Below are 22,574 nucleotides of genomic sequence, written 5' to 3' on the forward strand. Positions count from 1 at the left end.
TGAAAACAAAAGAATGTCTCAGGATCTAAAAAATAACTCAAAATTAATTTTTTCTTTTACAATTTTGAAATTAGGTTTTAAAAAGTTATTTTTTGGTGTAAAAATCATTGGGTGAAAATCAGTTTAGGTGGGGTAATTTTTTTTTTTTGAAGAATTTTTTGGAATCATGCAAAAATTTCCAAAAAAATAATTTAGTTAAGGGTAATGTAGTATTTTAATTTTTGTTTAACCGTTTTCCTCCCAAAGAACGTTTAACAGACTTAAAGGACATATAGTGTGTATTCCTCGGGTCATTTATTAGCATCAACACTTCTGTACACAATCACTATAGATAGTATTGCTGATAACGGAGGACAATGGCGCCTAACACATCAAATGACTTACATTATTTATATATATTTATATAAAAAAAAACACATGAAAAGGAGGATGACGGGTAAACGGGAGGGAAGTTGCGTGATTATTCATCTGCAGGCTGAGCTTTGACTGCTCGCTCTTTCAGCTTGGCTGCGTAGAACCTAAACGACTCCTGCAGCGGAAAAAGGAAAACGAAAGAAAGAAAGGCGGCATCAAACACAGGTGATGATCGGTGAGGAAGAGGAGGTCGCCCTCCTGAGTTTAAACAGACCTCTACTCTCCAGCCAGTTTGTCACCTTTCATCTTTAAAAGTCCATTAATACACAAATAAGGGATTTGAACACACTCTGCCCCCTCCTGGCTAATTAATCAGTGTTTTGATCCACTCAAAGGTTTCCTAGAGGGGTGTGTATGTGTGTGTGTTTTTTTTTTGCTTTATGTGGCTGCAGGATGATAAAGAGCTCTCTGTGGTGCAGAAAGCTATGTTTTCATATCTCGTTTTAGCGTTGCATTAACATTTTTAAGCTGGGTGGATCTACGCTTGTAGCGTATGTAAACGCTGATTTTAGCCAAAACACAAACAAATGATTAGTATGTTGCACAGCACAGCGGAAACAGAACCGATGTTGTAATAGCCGTAATAGCGCTGATGACGCAGAGGTAGATAAAGCAGCCACTTGCTGACCACTCATCATACTTTAGCTGCAGCTACTGCCATCTTGTGGAGTTGATGGGGGGAAAAAAATATTTTTTGATCTAGTACTAACGCTCCAGATCTCTTGTAACGTAACCAAATTGGATTTTTAGGGGATTTTTCTTTGTTTTCCTTCCATTTTGATATAAATCTGGATAAATATGTACCGCCCAAAACATCCATTTTAACTCATTCACTAGCAAAGATATTTTTTTTTCAACCCCAACACCCCAAAAAGAAGTGATGATGCAACTCCACAATAGAAGAGATCATGTTCTGCATAGTTTTAAGCCATAAAAACGTCCACAAAATGGCAGGAGTTTCCATGAATTAGTTAGCAGTATATTTAGCAAGCATCATGCGCCATCTCTCTCTCTTAGAAATACTGTAAAATGTTAGTACTATTAGTAGTGTGGTGCACTGGTGGTACTAACTAGAGGCCGCTTTAGGAGACTCAATTCAGTAAAAAGAGGCCTGAACAGTAAGACTTGGATGCCATGAGTTGCTATCCTAATCTATATTGTTTTATATACAAAAAAGGAGGGCAGATGTCATCTATTTCATCTATTTGACAGCTGTCAATCACTTTGTATTGCACACTACTGGCACCTACAGGACAGAACAGGGCACACATGCATTTGTGTTTACGACAATAAATCTCTACGCTCCAGATCTCTTATTCTTTCCCCCTTTGTAACGCAGCAAAATTTTATTTTTAGGGGACATTTTCTTTGTTTTCCTTCCATTTTGATATCAATCTGGATAAATATGTACAGCCCAAGACATCCCTTTTAACTCAATCACTAGCAAAGATGTTTTTTTTCAACCCCAACACCCAAAAAAGAGGTGATGATGTAACTCCACAATAGAAGAGATCATGTTCTGCGTAGTTTTAAGCCATAAAAACATCCACAAAATGTCAGAAGTGAGTTCCCATGAGTTAAAAGTATACTTAGCAAGCATCATGCGCTATCTCGCTCTTAGAAATACTGTAAAATGTTAGTACTATTAGTAGTGTGGTGCACGGGTGGTACTCACGGGGGGCTCGGGAAAGGGCGGCATTTCTCCCGCTTGTCGGTACAACACGGCGAGGCGCTTGAGTGACAGCTCGTCTGCGACGACGCCCTCCTCCTGCATGCGTTGGTACAGCGCCCTGGCCGACGGCAAGTCGTTGTCTGCGACTAAACGACGTTCCGGAGTGAAAGATTCGGGATGATGATGATGATGATGATGATGATAAAGTGGCTTTAATTATCCCGTAAATGCACACACAGACAAAGGAGAAGCGGCGCCGATACAGTACGGCGCGGCGCTTATAAGGTCAAACTGAAGTACTCTTCAAGTACTTGCAAGCCCCTTACGTTAAAAATAAAGAAATATCATGCGACAAATGAATTAATATGTGCTTGTTAATAGCTGAGGGAGAAAGAAAGTCAAAGAAAACACATTAGCAGACCTTGATTGTTCCCGTTTCAAGCACTTGAAAAGCACTCTATCCAAATTTACTTCACTTTTTCCAACCCCCACACGGGAATGACCTTTTGGGTGTTTGGAATCGAACACAAACGTTAGCGCGTTTAGCAAGACTGGAGCAAAATGTCATGATAAGCAAAACGTCAATGCGTGTTAAATAAAGGTTTCATGTGGGAAAGAAAAAAAAAAGCGAGTGCGCTAATAGCATCCCCGGTAGGCTAATGCTAATGAATTAGTCAAGAAGATGTGTGTGTGTGTGTGTGTGTGGGGGGGGGGGGTGTTAGCGTGGAGTTGTAAGACAAAGGAAGCGCAGAGTGGCGGGCCGTGTAGCAATTAGCACGCTAGGCTAAGCAGTACAGCTAACACGTTTAACAGGACATGTGTTCTCTTCTTCTACGGCTTTTTCCCGACGCACTATTCCGCTTGATGTATTGTTAATGGGACGGGGCAGCTAGCCTCGCTGCCCCGTCTGCTATTTACTTACCGTGGCTTTTCATCAAGTACGTGAACAACACTTCCTTCTCGACAAAATCCGGGATCAGGCTCTGCAAAGTCTTGATTTTGCCCGTCTAATAAGTCACACAAACACACGCGAGAGAGAGAGATCGATAAACGGAGTTTGTTCACAACGTACGGTTTTGAACGGGAAAAGCACGACTCCTACCTGTCCTGGTTGCTGCGACATTCGTGCCAAGTAGGAAACCAGAGATTCTTTCTGCTCGGCCAAGGCGTTGATTCTCTGCAGGAGACAATTTAGAGAGAAGTTTGTTGGGTTTTGACGTCCAAGATCACAATTTTGCAGCAGATTCCGAAAAACTAGGGAAGCTCCGATTAGGATTTTACCGATTCCGATAACGATCATGAGTTTTTTAGTTTTTCCAAGCTTTTCCCAGTGTTTCAGATCATCGTTTGTGAGTGGTTCCTCCTCTTATAGAGGATCTTTATCGAGAATTTTGGCAGTATCCATAAACAACAACGCAGTCCCTGTTTGTGCAGCAGAGCGGTCCTGCCAAATAAAGGATCTTTGACGAGTGATTTATGCAGTACACCCTTTAAAAAACAACAAAGCACTCCTATCACAGAGGATCTTTGACTATTGTTTATACAGTAGCTTCCTAAGACGGAATGTTCCTGGCATTTTAAGGATCTTTGACGAGTGTTTTATGCAGTAACCCCCCCAAAAAACCCCGCTAAAAAGGTCAGTAAGGATAATTCATAATGCCGCCTCTACAGAGAACATACTAACTCCTTATTTCTAAAATCACAAATACCCATACCCCACCTTGGGAACCCCATAGAGCAGGGGTCTCAAACTCAATTTACTTGGGGGCCACTGGAGCTCGGGTCTGGGTGAGGGTGGGGCGCATCAGGTTTTAAAAAAAAAAAAAAAAAATACACTTTTTCAGTGCTTTGATCTCATCATGGATGATGAGAAACTAAAACAGACGGGCTCGTTCGCTTTGCGTATGGGCGGGGCAAAATCGCATCCGGTGTGCACGCGGCTTTAAGCTGTCATTTCTGGGTACATGAAATCATACGGCATCCATATCAAACTATTAAGGCGGGGGCCTCAAACTAGCATCCTGCGGGCCGAATTTGGCCCGCGGGCCGCAAGTTTGAGACCCTTGCGCATCAGGTTTTCCAAAAAAAAAAAAAAAAAAAGAAACACTTTTTCAGTGCTTTGATCTCATCATGGATGATGAGAGAAAAACTAAAACAGGCGGGCTCGTTCGCTTTGCGTATGGGCGGGGCAAAATCGCGTCAATTGCGTCCGGTGTGCACGCGGCTTTAAGCTGTCATTTCTGGGTACATGAAACCATACGGCATGCATATCAGACTATTAAGGCGGGGGCCTCAAACTAGCATCCTGCGGGCCACATTTCGCCCGCGGGCCGCAAGTTTGAGACCCCTGCCATAGAGTCTCTTTGACAGCGCTTACATGGATATTGTATACAAAATAAGAACAAGCCTTTAGTGCGTGACATGAGATGTCAATTCATCTAAACGTAGGAGGTTTAACATGTAAAATACATGTGCAGTATATCCAAACATGGCTCCCTGCATGTATTTAACGTGTGTGTGTGTGTGTGTGTGTGTTCCAGTGGTAAAGTCTTCCACTATTTAAAGCCAGAGGCCTGCCAGGCTTTTAACACACACATTAAGTGAGTCACAGCAGAATGATTTGAGTACAATTAGGCAATTAGACTTCACTCAACTTTGCTCTCGCTCCCTACATCGGAGTTTTATATTTATTTGATTCCACGCCCTCTCCCAAAGGTGACGTCCACAACCGACCCGGCCCGCCTAAAAGCTCTGGATACCCAGGGAACGTCCTCGTCCTTTTTTTCCTCCACTTACACGTGTTCCTGGTTGTAGTCGCTTCTTAATGACTTAGCGCTCGCCCAACTGGCCGCTCCCCGCAGACGCCGCCTCTCCTGATAGGCTCACCGGAGTTATTGTTCGTCTTGCCTGCTTAAAAGCTTTTCAGAGTTTTGGTGCTTCACTTTTGATGGGCTGGCCCAGAGAGGCTACCAGGGGGTTGACGGGAATGCACACGCGTACGCCTGATGGAGGGTCACATCAGATGCGTGGAATCGTTTGTAAAATATGGTATCAATACATAAATGGGCAATAATTAAAATCAGTCTAGAATGCTTTTTATTTACAATTTGGATAAATCAAGAATTTGGTGTTTGTAATTTTAGCAACTGTTCGACAAACTGAAATTGTATAAAACGTGAATGAATGGTGTCTCATGTAAAAGATATCTTGGATTTCAAAAGGGACTCACCTGGATAAATAAGGACACAAAGAAATAATTTTAATAAATAAATAAAAATAATATATTGATTTAAAAAAAAAATAAAAGGGGTTATTAGCAAATAAAAAATACATAAATATAATTAAAAAAGGACTACAACCTCCAGGACTGAAAGGGAGAAGCCATGAAGGTAAACACAGTTAAGTTACTGTGTATAAAAAAAATAAAATAAAATAACACTGGCCCCACAACTGAGCCCTGAGGGACTCCAGCACAAAATAATGAAATTATTTTAAATGATCTAAATAATGTTTAGATTTTTTTTTACTGTTAATATTTACACAAATTTTTTTTATAAATAATTTTTCAAACCCATTTTATTTTATTCAAAATTAAATAGTAATAATTAAAATGACATATACAATGTTATTGTTGTTTTGTCAAAATTTTAATTTTTGACTAAATTTACTGCATTGCTGTTATGTCGTCTGATTGGCTAAGAAGGCGTTTCAGTGAAAAACGGTGCATGTCACAAGTGTCCAAGTTGCAAAAACAATCGGCATCTAAAACAGAGGTAGAGTTTGACGCTTCCCTTTTGTCCTACATCATAAACGCACTTGATCTGCATTTCCCTGCCCTCGTAACCCGCCATGCCACAAATAACACATTGCAGTCCCGTGGGGAAAGACGGGCTGTAATGTAATGTAATCCATAGCTGGTGTTTAAATAGTGATGAAAGGGAGAGTAGTTGGTGAGTAATGTATCTGTTCATTAAAGCATGTCAGACATGTCTGTTTAATGATTGACAAGGATTATCACTTAGGATGTTGGTGAGGCAATAAGGGTCAGACATGGTCGGCTTTATCTCGTGAAGATGTTCAATGATTTGCGTTAGGTTCAGAAAAGGGGAACACAAATAAATGTTTGGTGTTTGAGCACCCCAACTGTCGTTTGTACACGTCCAAATTTTGGATCAAAATGATCTAAGTGACCTAAAAAGTGCGGATCCATGTTTAAATAGTGATGAAGTGCAGCAGGCATGAGCAGTAAGTAACGTGCATGCTCATTAGCGCGCACATGCTAGCCAGCGACTAAGAGGGGTGATCAACCCAGCGAGCGAGTGCGAAGCAAATCACCGTGAACTCTCCATTTACCGCCTGTGTGTATCGTCGGCATCTCAGCCGTTCCGTCAGCATCTCCCCCCCCCCCCCCCCCGCCTTGTCTCTCACCCATCTTGCCTCTACATATTCATTTCCCCAAGCTCAAAGCAAAGCCATCGAGCTGTAACGCGTGAACTGTGCGTGAATAAGTGAAGTTGAAGTCGGCGAAGGAGGCGGCTGAGGCTGCGGCCCGACCGCAGACCACCAGACTCGGTGGGATGTGGGACACAAATGCAGGACCGGATAAATTAGTCAGAAAGTGTGGTGGTTGAATGCGTCCGGCCGTCACACGGGTCTGACAACTGGATGTGGGCATCGGGGACCTGTGATGAACTAAAATCATCACCACTTTCCATTTTGTTACTGATGTGTGTGTTTTTAATTGCTTCATGGCGCGCAGACGGCCAAGCTCTGACGTCTTAAGATGTGGCCTGCCTGAAAGGGGAGAGCGGGGTGGTGTTGGGAACCATCAGCATAGCAGTCATGGGAGAAGCCATGAGATGAGATGTAAGGTACAAGATATAAATCTGGTATAGAAAGAATTATATAGAACTAAGCACTCAAACCCTGAGGGACTCCAGCAATAAAGACTGTAAAGGCATGAGGGGAAACACAGTCAAAGTTACCGTGTATAAAATAAAATAACACTGGCCCCACAACTGAGCCCTGAGGGACTCCAGCACAAAATACTGTAAAGGGGTTATTAGCAATTACAAAAAAAAAAAAACATCTTCCACGACTGAAAGGGAGAAGCCATGAAGGGAAACACAGTCAAGTTACTGTGTATAAAATAAAATAACACTGGCCCCACAACTGAGCCCTGAGGGACTCCAGCACAAAATACTGTAAAGGGGTTATTAGCAATTAAAAAATAAATAAATAAATAAAGTTAAAAAATAAGACTACAACCTTCAGGACAAAAAGGGAGAAACCATGAAGGGAAACACAGTCAAGTTACCGTGTATAAAATAAAATAACACTGGCCCCACAACTGAGCCCTGAGGGACTCCAGCACAAACTACTGTAAAGGGGTTATTAGCAATTAAAAAAAAACTACAACCTCCAGGACTGAGACCCGAGGGACTCCGATGTGAAAGGGAGAAGCCATGAGGGGAAATACAGTCAAGTTACAGTGTATAAAATAATATAAAATAACACCGGTCCCACAACTGAGCCCTGAGGGACTCCAGCACAAAATACTGTAAAGGGGCTATTAGCAATTACAAAAAAAACAAAAAACTACATCCTCCATGACTTAAAGGGAGAAGCCATGAAGGGAAACACAGTCAAGTTACTGTGTATAAAATAAAACAACAGTAGCACCACAACTGAGCCCTGAGGGACTCCAGCACAAACTACTGTAAAGGGGTTATTAGCAATTACAAAAAACGAAGAAAAAAAACCTACAACCTCCAAGACTGAAAGGGAGAAGCCATGATGGGAAACAGTCAAGTTACTGTGTATAAAATAAAATAACACCGGCCCTACAACTGAGCCCTGAGGGACTCCAACACAAACTACTGTAAAGGGGTTATTAGCAATTACAAAAAACGAAGAAAAAAAACCTACAACCTCCAAGACTGAAAGGGAGAAGCCATGATGGGAAACAGTCAAGTTACTGTGTATAAAATAAAATAACACCGGCCCTACAACTGAGCCCTGAGGGACGCCAGCATGGATACTTTCAGGGCAACAATATGAGAGTCTCCTTCATAAACACTTACGGCCAGCATGTACTTGGCATCCTCGACTTTGTCCATCTCCAGGAGTTGTAGAAACAAATCAGTAGCGGGTCTGTAACAGGCAAAATGGTTGGCTAGCCGCTCGGCCATTGCGCTCACTGAAACACACAACAGACACATTCAGTCAGCGCTTTTTACTTTTACTTGTGCAAACTTTATGTATGTTGATTGTGTGCGTCTTACACTTGTCGACGGCTTTGTCGTTTTCTTCCATGAGAATCTTCCGGAACACAAAGGACATACTGGAGTTTCTGTTTTCGGAGCTGGTGTAAACTTCCTCAAGCATCTCAACAGCTGACTCCAAATCGCCTCTGAGGAGGAATGAGTTCATGTCAGTTTTTTTTTTGTCCGTGTTTCTCTGTACGCATGGTGAAATGCTGGTGCACGCAGCCTTGAAAAGCTAATGTTCCGCAGATCTCAACCGCCCCCCCCCCACACACAGTCGCCATTGTGATGAATATTTAACCGAGGCCTACGTGCCAGTGTATGTGCGAGTGTCCGGAGGTGTGTGAACATATCTACCCTGATTGTTGCGACCAGGACCGTCTGAATAATTCAGCGGGGGGGGGCCCCGCTAAATGCGGTTCTCCGCTTTCCGGTCCCGCTCGCTTCCCCACCCCGGCTCTTAACCAGTCAGCTTGACTCAGGTGCAGCGGGGACACACGTGTCAGTGTGGCTCAGAGCGTGGCTCCCAGAGGTCAGGGTTCAAGCTGACAGGGCCGCACCGTGATGGCCAATCGGGCGTGAGGCCGTCTTGCTATTTTTCCGCTTTGTGTTTGTGAGTTGGCACGGGGACGCCGCCGCTGCCGTCGCCGCCGCCACCATTGCTCGGGCTGGGAGGGACAGCGCTAATGTGGCAAGTGGCGTGATGAAAGTTTGATGCACCATGTGTTTTATATTTTGTTGGAGGAGAGACGCTACAGCGGTGGAGGATGGGTGTTTTCATGACATTAAAAGGAACCCATGAATAATCCTATTACTCCCATTTGTTCTGGACGTCCCGCTCATTTGCTGAGCTTTTATGCTGAGAGTATGTCATAGTAAGTCTTGTCACGCACTTGCCTGGTGGTAATGTGTTAAACTATTGTTCTTTGTTGTGATGCTAATGTTAATTCTTCAAGTTTTTTTCATAGGGGGAGTACTGGTACGGCATAATCTTGGTTCTGTATGTATCTCAGTTATAAGGTCACAGTTCCATTTATTTTGGGTACAGATTTGTGAGATTAGGGCTGAGGGCTGAGCTTGCGATTTGCAATTATCTACCAAAACTCTAAGGAGGAGGTATTAGCTTCCTGTGTAGGAGCAATAGAGAACAATGGCGACTGAATAGACATTAGCCACGTTTACATGAGGAGTTTTTCTCTTTCCGAATGACCTTTCCGAAAGCAATGGTATACATGGAAAGGAATATTCCAATCGCGTGTCTACATGCGCCGCTATAATCAACCAGAATAGTGGATGGGGCATGCGCAGTAAAGCGTAAACATCAACATCACGTGATACCGACTTCCTCGAGTTTTTCTTTCACTTGTTGGAATAACTCCGTATTGCCAGTTTTTCGTTCGTCCAGTCTTGAAATTAATTTGGATCAAAAACAAACTTTCCGCAGCAGTCCAGTGCCGATTGCTTGCCTCCATTTTTTTAAAATCGAAGAACGTCTCATATCTCAGCATTTGCTGAAAGAACGCACCCGGGAACAGGAAAAGATCAAGTTCAATCTTGCTAATATTTTATAATTAAGCTCGGCACATGTTTTATATAGATATGTATTTTCTTTTTTAATAAAACTGGACTTGTGAATGGCGTATAGAAAGGGTTTAGATTTTGTTCCACAGATGGCGCTAATGCACACAAAAGCTGCTTGCCAACTGCCAATAAACAACAGAAGAAGAAAAACACCACGAAGAAGAACGCACCCTGACAACTTTCCGATTGAGCGGGTACAAGATACCTCAATCGGATTGGGGAAAGGAATTTTCCACATCTGGGAATCCGATTATATATTCATTCGGATTGGCACTTTTCTTTCGGAATGAGGTGTCTTTGCGTTTGAGCAAATAACCCGAATGGAATTGGAATATTTGGGTCCACGTAAACGTGGCTATTTAGGTCATTGACACAGATATCAGTGCATTATAAGGCACACCATGTACCATCACATTTCAAAGCAATTACATCATCTCCTTAGCACTACTGCTAGCCATTATTTCTGCTAGCCAAAGGCAAGGCTCCACTGTCTTTGTTTACATGTACTGTTAGACGCCTAGTACCGGACAAAACATATTTCATGTCCCCAAAGTGGACTCGACAGCCTTACTTCTTGATGTGAGCCAGAGCCATATTGTTGATGAACAACATGTTGGACAGGTTGAGGCTCGTGCCGAGACGCTCCATCTGCGACATCACTTCCTTAATTCCGTCCAAGTTGCCCAGGCTGCCGAGGGTCTGCACCAGTCTGGTGATGGCAAGCTGCGAGGGTATTTGGTCCTGCTGCAGCATAGATTTCAGGGTCTCCAAAGCGTCTGTGGAAAGATGTGATATGTGATGTGTCGTGTTTGCCTGTAACGGTTGTCCTCCGAGGACCGCATACAGAAAAATACAATATATAAAACCCAATCTAGTGTCTAAAAACCTCAAGGTAGGGCTGAAGTTTGGGTTGGTCACCTGTTCAGACACAGTTTCAAGTTCTTGTTTTTTAATGCACAATATCAGACACATGCAATCCAGAAAATGATATGTAAATGTTACACTTAGGGGGAAAAAGTGGGCTAATAAATTGACAATAAAAGCATAAATACTGCGCATTTCAGAAAACAACACATGGAATGATACACCACTCTACAAGAAGCAATGAAGTCTGTAAAATTAAATAATAAAAAAAAAATTGTTACAACTATAATGATGAAAATGGTAATATTAATGATGATTATAATAATGGTGATAATAATAACAATAATAATGGTAATAATGATAACAATAATAATATTACAATGATAATAATAACAGGGGAAAACAAGACAGTGGCATGAACATGATTATATCTTGCAAAAAGGGGTAGGCATTTATAAGCTTTTGCTTCAGCCTACTCCTTTTGGGCTTGTGATCAGATAGTTGAATACAAATGTAAATAATGGAAAGTTATATTTTGATTGATGTAAGAAATGCACTAATGTTTCATATATTTGCCCAAATAAAATTAAAAAAAAATGTAGGTCCATATATGCCAAGCTCTGTGACAAATTATCTTAAAGTCTAATAATGTGCAACATTAATAATGAATACATTTTTACTTAGGCTACACTTGAGCCTAAAACGTGTGTCTGTGTGCATACTGTAGTTCTCACCTTGAGCCTGGCCTCTCTTGCTTTGTGTGACGATGACCAAACTGTTGGCAATATCACTCAGCTGGAAGCCTGGCACGCGAGACACGGCACTGAAAAAAAAAAAGTTAAAAGGCCGCTTATTCTCGGACTTTATAGCAGGCTAAACATTGTATTTGGGCCATATGTAAAGGCAAAGCTTTTTAAACTGGGGCGACCCAGTTCATATCTCTGCGGCATCTTACAACTTTGCAACATTAGAAAGGCTTTTGGGGAAGTAATCCCTGCACAAGAGACAATAGGCGATGCATGACGGACAGCATGTCTGAGCCGTTTACACAACCCTGACAATAATACAGACATGAATCGCTTGATTGATGTCACCGCGCATGTGATGCCCCAGACCGAACATGTACTGTATGCAGTATATCTAGCGAGGGTATTATTTTAGGAGATTGACATTTCCTTCTACTCCTCATCCCTTCATTCCACTCGGCCAGGTCCGTTTGCTGCCATCCTCCTCCTTTCTTTGCCACGAAGGGCTCAATCAGACTCGCCTCTTTTTCTACCCACGGCAACCAGATTAATCCCTGCGCTCTGAGCATCAACCGAAGCAGTCCTTATCGCCATGGCGACACCACAGCCAAGAAGCATCTGGGCACTTGTGACAGGGTCACAGGGACGCCGATGCAGTGTGAGGGGTGTGTGTGGTGCGAATTATTCTTATCAGGTGGGAGAAAATCAAAAGACTCTCAACCTTATGTCAAACACACACTTTCACTCCTGAATCCGACATCTCAGTCTTCCCTCGTCATCACCCCCCCCCCCCACCCAATCCCTTAATCTGGCCATAAGCGTCCCCGTTGCTCAATTCTGCCCAGATTACCGTACCTCAAAACAAACACCACCACACACACACACACACGCACAAAGAATTAATGCCTATAGCGTCTTCATTAACCTCGCTCATGATTAAATCTAGTTCTAGTTCTCCCACTTAGCTCTTTTTATCTCCTTATTCCTCGCCAGTTTCATCTCCTCTCTCCTCTTGGCTCATTTCACTTCTCAGCGAGAGTGCAGATAAAAACTAAGCTTTCATCCAAGCGGGGATGCCGTAAACCGGTTCAAACACAGGAGCGGAGATGGGTTATCGCTTGTACAGCACGGGTCTTAAAGCGATACGATTATTTCTCATAACATGACAGAGAGAGAGAGAGAATCATGTCGGCAGATAAAAACAAGGTTTTTGTCCATTTTCCCCTCTACAAATGAGTTATAGCACCACTTAGTGTGTGGTTGCTTGGTTTCCTCTGAAGGACAAAGAAAAAACATAAAGGGTGGAGGGGGGGTTCACAATACACTCAGCTCATGGAACGATACAAAATATAACATAATATTTTTACATTGTTTAAAAAAAAAAAAAACTACAATGAAAAATATAGGACTGGACAAACTGACTCACAATACAGCATACAGAGCAATACCAGGAAGCAGGAATAGTGAAATAAACGCTACGAAAACATGTTTTAATAGAAGTCTGATTTAGCATGTTTTGAGCTGACAAATTTTAAGTAACTTTAATCAAATATACATTGACTGCAGCTTCTGTTTGGTCATAATCATGGCAACAGCTGTTCAACTCCGATGGAAGAAGCAGCCACACATAACGAGCAAGTGACGCTGGTAGGTTGGATTGCAAGGTTTATAGTGTCCGTAAAGCACCTAATGTGCGGTTCCAATCCTGCCCCACACGCTATTATCATTTTCAGAACGACCCCATAGTTTATAGCCTGACAGGCTTTTGGTTGCCCTGTTCTCGTGAGACAGCTCTTATCTAAACAAAAAAATATATTCAGGTTTCAATATAATTAATCAAATTTTATCATATTTTCATGACATCTCTAATAAAAAGAGGAATTAAAAAATATTGGCGAGCACTAACATCAGACCATACATATCCTCCACTTGCCTCTAGCCTCGGATGCATGAGCATCTTGACAGGTTAAAGAGTGGGGAAGAAAAAAATGAGTTACACCGCTATAATTGCACTTATGATTGTTTGGCCTTGCTCTTGGATCTGGATCTGCACCAATGGAACACCCAGAGTGAGACACCTACTACCAGCCTTTTTGCAATTTAGATTCAATTATTATTCACTAAAAAAATACAGGAAAAGGTTGCACAAGTCCCCAATGTTCAAATAAAAAAAACTGGATGTGCACCAAAAATTTAATGGCTTCTTTATTATGTTATGGCCCACTCATCTACAAAGGGAAGTAGTTTTGAAACTTGTAAGCAATTTTCAGCTAAAAGAATGGCTATTTTTTGTTTTTAGCTCTACATAATCAAGAGGTTCTGGTGGACACATCAGGCTACTTACATATCCCTGACTGCCATGGCGTCCTCGATGGCTCCTCCAGCCAGCAGGGCGCGGATCAGGTGGTCGTAGCAGGCGGGGCCCACAGCCACACCCCTTTTGTCCGTTTCCTTCAGCATCGCAAAGGCCTCTGAAATCATTATTACATTTAAAGTAATTATAAAATAGTATGGTGTATTCTTCTCTCGTATTTAACTATTGATCTACTTTTGGCTAGAAGAAATGGTTCTGCTGCCTTATAATGGGGGCACGGTGTGTCGATTAATCGCGTCGACTAATTTTGACAGCTTACCCAGTAACATTGATTAAAAATATTAATTTGGCAGGTAACTGATTCCACCTTTTATTCACTGTACTTTGCTTACTGCATCTTACCATTGGCTTTTCCCTTCTTGCAAAGGCTGATCAGTCGCACTTGGTACTGGGCGCCATTTTCAGTATCCTTGAAGGAGGGTGCTGCTGTTTTGACCTGAGGTGTGTTGGCCTCTTGTTCATCCTGTAAAAAAGTCTTTCAGAAAAAAACATGTAAAAAATCATTCACACGCTGATGCCTCCATCACAACATTGCAACAGTCAAGGCTCCAACAAGTCTCTGCACATATTCAACTTCAATGTGTGATGAGGTGCGGCCAGGCCAGGCCAGGCCAGGCCAGGCCAGGCCAGGCCAGGCCCCTTCCTGATGCTTGCTCACCCGTGTAGCAGGGAGGGGAGGGGTTAAGCTGTATTGGCTGGGGGCAAATTAGGGCTGGCACCCGGGGGGCGCATACATGTTAAGTGTGTGAGAGCGCGGATGTGCCCCTGGGTCACGTAGTTCATCGCTCGGGGCAACGCCGGTCACTTGCTGTCTCGTCAAGGCTTCGTGCTCACATGTGTGCGCCGACGCCGGTGAGGAGGAAGGGGGGGAATGTTTTAAAGCCAATCACCTACAGCCACCCACAGCCACCACCCCCCGCTTCTGGGTTTGTTGTCCTAAATCTTCAAAATGTTGTCTTTAAGTCAGCTTTGCTACAGGAGTAAGCAAGCACATCCAGGCAGCGGCGGCCATATGGTGGCATTTGGCTGGTGGCTTAATTAGTCGGGCATTAGAGATTTCCACACAGCATCAGGCTGTAATTCCTTTCGCCAGCCAGCTGCTCTGATTGACCACACTGGAGATGGCGGCTGCAATCCTGTTTGCGGTGCATGTAATGAACAGAGGCTAAAAAGTGGAGCGCGGCGGGGGCATCCAGTGGAGCCCATTAGAGTTGTTTTTATTGAATGTAAAGGGAGGGTTTTCGTCATACATACAAGAGTGGTTGAGGTCAATATGCTCTTGAAGTGATCCAGTTAGCTGGGTGGTAATTGCCGGATATTTAAATGAGTGATTATGACGCATGTCGACATGAGTTGATGTTTTTTTTTTTTATCAGAAGGATTAATTATCTTTGCATCAGGATAGTTTAAGCTAAAACGGCATCCTAGTTTACAGGTGCATCTCAATAATTTTGAATATGGTGTTATTAAGAGTTATTTGATTTCAGGAGTACAATTCAGACGCATTTTATGAGATACTGAATTCGCCATTGGCTGTAAGCTATAATCAGCAAAAACTGTAAAAAAAATATTTCACTAAGTGTATAGAAAATTGGATTGAATGATTCAAATGTAAACAAACCTTTCAAAAAGATTTACTATTTATGAACTAAATTGAACTGGGACGTAATCAACACAATTGATAGAGTACCTTCATATACAGTATACAGGATGACATGAAATATTAATACCAAAAAAAACTAGGTAGAAGAATACATAGTTGAGGAAGGAAAACGTCACTTATGTTCTTTTTAACTTTTTTCCCTTCATTATGTCTCCCAGGCTTGAGATTTGTGATATTCTGATCACGGTGCATCAAAAAAGGAAAGTGAAAGTGAAAAGTGAAGTGACATCAGACATTATAAAATGCTCAGAAATGGGAGAAAAGCCAAATGGCCGCATGTTCTTTTTTTTTTTTTTCAATTACCGTTTCATTTAATTCTAATGAATCATAATTCCAAAATGTAACAAATTGTGTAACCGTTTTGATCGTATGTGTTTAGAGCATTTTTTTTCTCCAATGTGATGTGTTGAACTTAATGCTGCCGGTTGTGTCACATTTGACCTCGGGCACATTTAAATTCCTCCAGCGCTCCTGGGAATCTCAAGATTTCTCCGCTTCGTCGCCTTCCTTCCCACTAGCAGCCTTCCGGGCATTATTCTTTTGAATAATTCCTTGATTATAGAGTTAATGGGATGTGCTGACATTTTTTTTTTTTTTTTTTACCTCAGGCACTTCAAAGGGCACCTCCTGGCCATTGTTTTTCAGAACTTCGGCGAGCAAGCGCAGCGTCCTTTCCCGGGGAATGACGTTCTCTTCCTGCATCTTGGTCCACGTGGCCTCCGCCTTCTGCCAATTGTTGGTCTCCTCTGAGGGGACGGGGGTGTTAAGAGCAAGATGAGTAAGTCATTTGTGCGATGGGGGGGTCATGTTGTCAGAGGGCAATCACGGCACTAATCTGATCAACTGACTCACCCTCTCAAACACACTAACTAGTGCTCAGCGTGTGTGTGTGTGTGTGTGTGTGTGTGTGTGTGTGTGTGGTAATAGGTTGACAATCAGATTTAATGGTCCAATCAGCACTGCTGCAATCACACCATGGTCCCCCCTTGCTTGCACCCCCCCCGACATGCTAACAAACAACGCAAGGAGGACTCACTGCAGAGGCGGAAGATGTAACTGTACATCTCGTCACGGTCGCACTCGAACAACTTGGACGTCATGTCAACCATCTGCTCCAAGGGCTCCATCTAAGTGCACAAACACATCGGAATGTCTCTCATTGGGAATCTTTACTCCCACTTTCGTCCATGTTAGCCTTGGGTTCAGTGTGTTTGTAGTTGTGTCACCTGCTGGGTCAAAATGCACTTCTCCGCATACCACTGCAGGCGGCCGGGCCTTGCCCTCAATCCGGGAGTCTACAAGGTGAGAAAACATCATGGGAGCAGTCAAGGTTAAACACGAGCGTCAACTTTAGTTGTGATAATGAAGTTCATGAAGGTGACAACGTGCAATAGGTTATTGCTTTACCGCTTTCAATATGCTGGAAACCCCTAAAAGTAGACAATCTTACTCAAATGATCTCATTTATGACAATATATATATAAAAAAGTAATGTGAGTTACATTTGTTGAACATCTGTGCAGTCAGAATTTTACATTCATTCTTTCATTTTCTGCCGCTTATCCTCACAAGGGTCGCGGGGGTGCTGGAGCCTATCCCAGCTGTCTGCGGGCGAGAGGCGGGGTACACCCTGGACTGGTGGCCAGCCAATCACATATAGACAAACAACCATTCACACTCACATTCATACCTATGGACAATTTGGAGTCGCCAATTAACCTAGCATGTTTTTGGAATGTGGGAGGATGACGCTTGTCAGGAAAAAGTTGTAATGGTTCCCCATTTAAAATACTAATCCTAAAAAGAGTTGGAAAATAAATCACATTTCACAAGTACTTCCTTTATAGTCTACTTTTTTTTAAATCCCACAAAGCCCTAGCTAATAAAGATTTGAATGGGTCAAGCCCCCTTTTTTGTTTTTCTCAAGGCGAGTCACAAGAGACAGGTTTAAAACTCAGATCAAAAAATAAGCCTTCAAAGAGCCCCTGGCGGGAAAACAGTATTTGTGGTAGTTATGTAGTGCACATTGAGGCCACAATGATATTAAAAAAAAAAAAAAGTCAAACAAGCTGTCAAAGGAGGGTTGACATAGATTGATGTCGGGGCGAGTGTAGCAGAGATTTAGTCTGATACGTGCAGTGACAAGATGATTATTACGAAAGAACAGTGATCAGGATTTCATCTGTCTCTTGGACACAATCTGAATGAGGATTGAGAGACCTCACTCTTTATCTGGTAATCTGAGAGAGGAGGAGGGAATGGAAGAGGGGAAAAAGAAAAAGAACGAGTGATCTGCAGAAAAAGTTAATCCGAACAAGGGGGAGGGGGAACGTGGATCAACAGCACTCAATCTCTGCTGGCCTCTTTGATGGGAGCCCATCATCTGAAAGTCAAGAAAAGACTGGCTTCATCCCTCACTGCTGCTTCCTCATCCAATCCCCCCCCCCATCTCTCTCAATCCCAGCCTCTTCCTACAAATCTCCCCTGCTCCTTCTTCCTTTACCCCCCGCCTCCCGGTCTCTCCATCCATCCCAGGCCGAGGCATTATGCTCTTACCCAAGCAGCCAAAGGGACAAATTAAAATGTGTTGCACTCGCTTTCCCTCAGTCTGTCTAATCTTCTTAGAGACCAAAAGCTCCATCTTTCTCTGCCTCCTGTTCCTTTTTTATTTGGTTTTGGGAGTCTTGTGAGGCCTTCACGCATCCACGTGCTCAAACACACACACACACACACACACACACACACACACATGCCTCAAGTAGAGTCCACTAGGACACTCAACTTCTAATCTGTGCGGGAGGCAACATAGAACAATTTGTGGCAGACACATAGAAGCAAAAGATTAATTCCATACAGGTGCTACAAGAGCAGGGCTCAAACTTTTGCTTGTTTTCGGGTAGCAGCTTGTTTTTATACTAACAAGGCCCTCAACATATTCTTAGAATCAAAATTACATTACAAATACAAAGTTATTCAAAAAGAATAAATCAATTTCATGATGCAATATGGGGGCTGCACGACGGTCGAGTGGTTAGCGCGCAGACCTCACAGCTAGGAGACCCGAGTTCAATTCCACCCTCGGCCATCTCTGTGCGGAGTTTGCATGTTCTCCCCGTGCATGCGTGGGTTTTCTCCGGGTACTCCGGTTTCCTCCCACATTCCAAAAACATGCTAGGTTAATTGGCCACAGGTATGAATGTGAGTGTGAATGGTTGTTTGTCTATATGTGCCCTGTGATTGGCTGGCCACCAGTCCAGGGTGTACCACGCCTCTCGCCCGAAACAGCTGGGATAGGCTCCAGCATCCCCCGCGACCCTCGTGAGGATAAGCGGTAGAAAATGAATGAATGATGCAATATTTTATTAAGGGAAGCGATAGAAAACTCCAGCCAAATCCCAAGTATCCCACTCACAATCAACTTTTATTTCCTGTCTTACAAGTATTCAAGATGGCCACCGCCTTCAGCATGGAGAACATCAAGGCCATATGCCAATTCCTCACAAACATGTATCAGCATAACACGATCCACTCTTGTTATTCCATGTTTATTCCTTGTTTACAAAAACAAATGACACAGTGAGGTCGGGGAACCTTGCAGGCCAAGTGCAAAGAACATTGTATATACCTTGTTAAATTGTCTTTTTTACTCTACTTTTATATACTTTTTTTAACTTGACCACTCCAATCTCCAATCTCGTTGTACATCTTGTATAATGACAATAAAGGCCATTCCATTCCATTCCAACATGGTTTTGGGCTTCATTCCGATTAACGTGACCAGAACGCCCCTATGGCGGCCATTCAAAACTTTGCAATGGTCACTGACTCATTCCTTGATGGTGATTTAGAGTCAAGAAATCGGTTCATTCTTTTTGAATAACCCTGTATGTTACATTCATATGTATTTAACTCTATAAGACAAAGCTATAATGTCAAATAGTTCCTCATATATTCACAACCTTGGATTGGTTTTAGTGTCGCACAAAATATTAATGTGGACCCATACATAGCGCCATTTTTTTTGGAATGAAGCCCTCTGTGGAAAAAGTTTGGAGATCTTCTATCTTCATCTATAAATCCTCCGTACATACGTGCACACAACGAAAGAACCCTTTACTCGCTTACACTTAAAGCCTCTCCATCGCAGTTCCTAATGTTTTAATTCCTTTAATGACCCTCACCACTTATAACACATACACGGAAGCATGACTGGACCCCATCTGCCTCACGTAAAAAAAAAAAACTGATAATGGCTCACTACTCTTTAGCAATGCTACCTAACCTTGACCATACACACACACACAGACTGAACATAGTGCAATAATAGGCCTGGGCCGCCTGACAATCCCCCTACCTAACTATGGCCATTTAGCACAAAATTGGCCACCTTTCTCTATCATTACATTTAATTAGCTGTGATTAATCAGCTGCCAATTATACCAAACACAGCCTAAGGAGAACCAGCACTCACTGGCCTACCACTTGACCACCCTCCATGGAGTGTTTGGGCTGTGTGTGTGCTGTGTGTGTGTGCATATATACACCTACATACATGAACGTTTGTTTCTTTGTGTACTTGACTGTAACACTACTATCAAGTATTAAAGATAGATGACAATGGGGAGGAGGCGTGTGATTGAGAAGATTGATCCAGATTTTTTTATTCCAGGTAGCGTCCTCGCATGAAAATATTTGGACACCCCATGGTTTGAACCGTCGACCCCTACTGGGTTGACTGTGCTATTATTATTTTATTCTGACAAATACACCACATGGTGGAGCTGTATTCAAAACCCAAAATATGGTCAGATTGACTTGAAATTTCTCACACGGCACTACAAAACACTAACTTGTGGTTAGCCGTGGTTAGCCGAGAATTTGGCGGACATCTTTAGGGGACCGACAAGCACAGGTGTGTAAATTTTCAGCAAGATCGGTTGAAAAGTTTTTTTTAAAAAAAAAAGTGGGGCGCTGCAGCAAAGTGGAGACTGTGGGCTATAATGGTGCACTGTCCGGGGGCCAAAATATTTAGCACTCACTCGGGAGTGCATTCGAGTGCAGTTTAGCTCTACATTATATTGTCAGGCTGCCTTCACTGACACATTGTTGACACATGCCCTGCCTGCTTACTGTATTATTTATGGGGTTGCATGATTCCATACGCTGAGGGATGGTGATGAACCTTCCGTCTGACATATGGGGGAGCCTTTGACGGTCCGACTCACATCCTCGACAGAGTGTTTGTTCATAACAAGGCTTTGTGGGTCTTACACAAACACACACACACATATACATATATATATATATATATACAGTGAAGAAAATAAGTATTTGAACACCCTGCTATTTTGCTATTTCTCCCACTTAGAAATCATGGAGGGGTCTGAAATTTTCATCGTAGGTGCATGTCCACTGTGAGAGAGATAAACTAAAAAGAAAAATCCAGAAATCACAATGCATGATTTTTTAACAATTTATTTGTGTGATACAGCTGCTAATAAGTATTTGAACACCTGAGAAAATGAATGTTAATATTTGGTACAGTAGCCTTTGTTTGCTATTACAGAGGTCAAACGTTTCCTGTAGTTTTTCACCAGGTTTGCACACACTGCAGGAGGGATCTTGGCCCACTCCTCCACACAGATCTTCTCTAGATCAGTCAGGTTTCTGGGCTGTCGCTGAGAAACACGGAGTTTGAGCTCCCTCCAAAGATTTTCGATTGGGTTCAGGTCTGGAGACTGGCTGGGCCATGCTAGAACCTTGATATGCTTCTTACGGAGCCACTCCTTGGTTTTCCTGGCTGTGTGCTTCGGGTCGTTGTCGTGTTGGAAGACCCAGCCACGACCCATCTTCAATGCTCTGACAGAGGGAAGGAGGTTGTTCCCCAAAATCTCACAATACACGGCCCCAGTCATCCTCTCTTTAATGCAGTGCACTCGTCCTGTCCCATGTGCAGAAAAACACCCCCAAAGCATGATGCTACCACCCCCATGCTTCACAGTAGGGATGGTGTTCTTCGGATTGTACTCTTCATTCTTCTTCCTCCAAACACGCTTATTGGAATTATGACCAAAAAGTTCTATTTTGGTCTCATCTGACCATAAAACTTTCTCCCATGACTCCTCTGTATCATCCAAATGGTCATATGCAAACTTAAGACGGGCCTTGACATGTGCTGGTTTAAGCAGGGGAACCTTTCGTGCCATGCATGATTTCACATCATGACGTCTTAGTGTATTACCTACAGTAACCTTGGAAACGGTGGTCCCAGCTCTTTTCAGGTCATTGACCAAGTCCTGTCGTGTAGTTCTGGGCTGATTCCTCACCTTTCTTAGAATCATTGAGACCCCACGAGGTGATATCTTGCATGGGGCTCCACTCCGATTGAGATTGACCGTCATGTTTAGCTTCTTCCATTTTCTAATGATAGCTCCAACAGTGGACCTTTTTTCACCAAGCTGCTTGGTAATTGCTCCGTAGCCCTTTCCAGCCTTGTGGAGGTGTACAATTTTGTCTCTGGTGTCTTTGGACAGCTCTTTGGTCTTCGCCATGTTACAAGTTAAAGTCTTACTGATTGTATGGGGTGGACAGGTGTCTTTATGCAGCTAACGACCTCAAACAGGTGCATCTGATTCAGGATGATCCATGGAGTGCAGGTGGACTTCTAATGGGCAGACTAACAGGTCTTTCAGGGTCAGAATTCTAGATGATACACAGGTGTTCAAATACTTATTTGCAGCTGTATCACACAAATAAATTGTTAAAAAATCATGCATTGTGATTTCTGGATTTTTCTTTTTAGTTTATCTCTCTCACAGTGGACATGCACCTACGATGAAAATTTCAGACCCCTCCATGATTTCTAAGTGGGAGAAATAGCAAAATAGCAGGGTGTTCAAATACTTATTTTCTTCACTGTATATATATATATATACATACACACACACCGTTGGCATTTAGCTGACTTGCTGTTTCTAAGTAGGATAAGAGCCAT

The 22,574-nt window shown here is 42.8% G+C and overlaps 1 protein-coding gene across 1 annotated transcript in view; it reads right to left on the minus strand.

The window, feature by feature from the left end:
• Nucleotides 1–275: 275 nt before the first annotated feature.
• The window catches only part of lrpprc (leucine-rich pentatricopeptide repeat containing), a 58,698-nt gene continuing 36,399 nt past the window's right edge, over nt 276–22,574 (minus strand). Inside the window, exons 26-38 of the mRNA XM_058058059.2 lie at nt 16,807–16,875; nt 16,617–16,707; nt 16,184–16,326; nt 14,260–14,392; nt 13,888–14,014; nt 11,532–11,620; nt 10,505–10,709; nt 8,371–8,498; nt 8,170–8,285; nt 3,189–3,263; nt 3,009–3,093; nt 2,090–2,232; nt 276–529 (exon numbers count right to left, since the gene is read on the minus strand). Of these exons, the coding sequence (XP_057914042.2) occupies nt 461–529; nt 2,090–2,232; nt 3,009–3,093; nt 3,189–3,263; nt 8,170–8,285; nt 8,371–8,498; nt 10,505–10,709; nt 11,532–11,620; nt 13,888–14,014; nt 14,260–14,392; nt 16,184–16,326; nt 16,617–16,707; nt 16,807–16,875 (1,473 nt within the window). The 3' untranslated portion in view covers nt 276–460. The remainder of the gene's footprint in view (nt 530–2,089; nt 2,233–3,008; nt 3,094–3,188; nt 3,264–8,169; nt 8,286–8,370; nt 8,499–10,504; nt 10,710–11,531; nt 11,621–13,887; nt 14,015–14,259; nt 14,393–16,183; nt 16,327–16,616; nt 16,708–16,806; nt 16,876–22,574) is intronic.

The sequence above is a fragment of the Doryrhamphus excisus genome, linkage group LG20 (assembly GCF_037039965.1).
Source record: "Doryrhamphus excisus strain RoL-2023G ecotype Guam linkage group LG20, RoL_Dexc_Guam_v1.1, whole genome shotgun sequence".
Taxonomy (NCBI): domain Eukaryota; kingdom Metazoa; phylum Chordata; class Actinopteri; order Syngnathiformes; family Syngnathidae; genus Doryrhamphus; species Doryrhamphus excisus.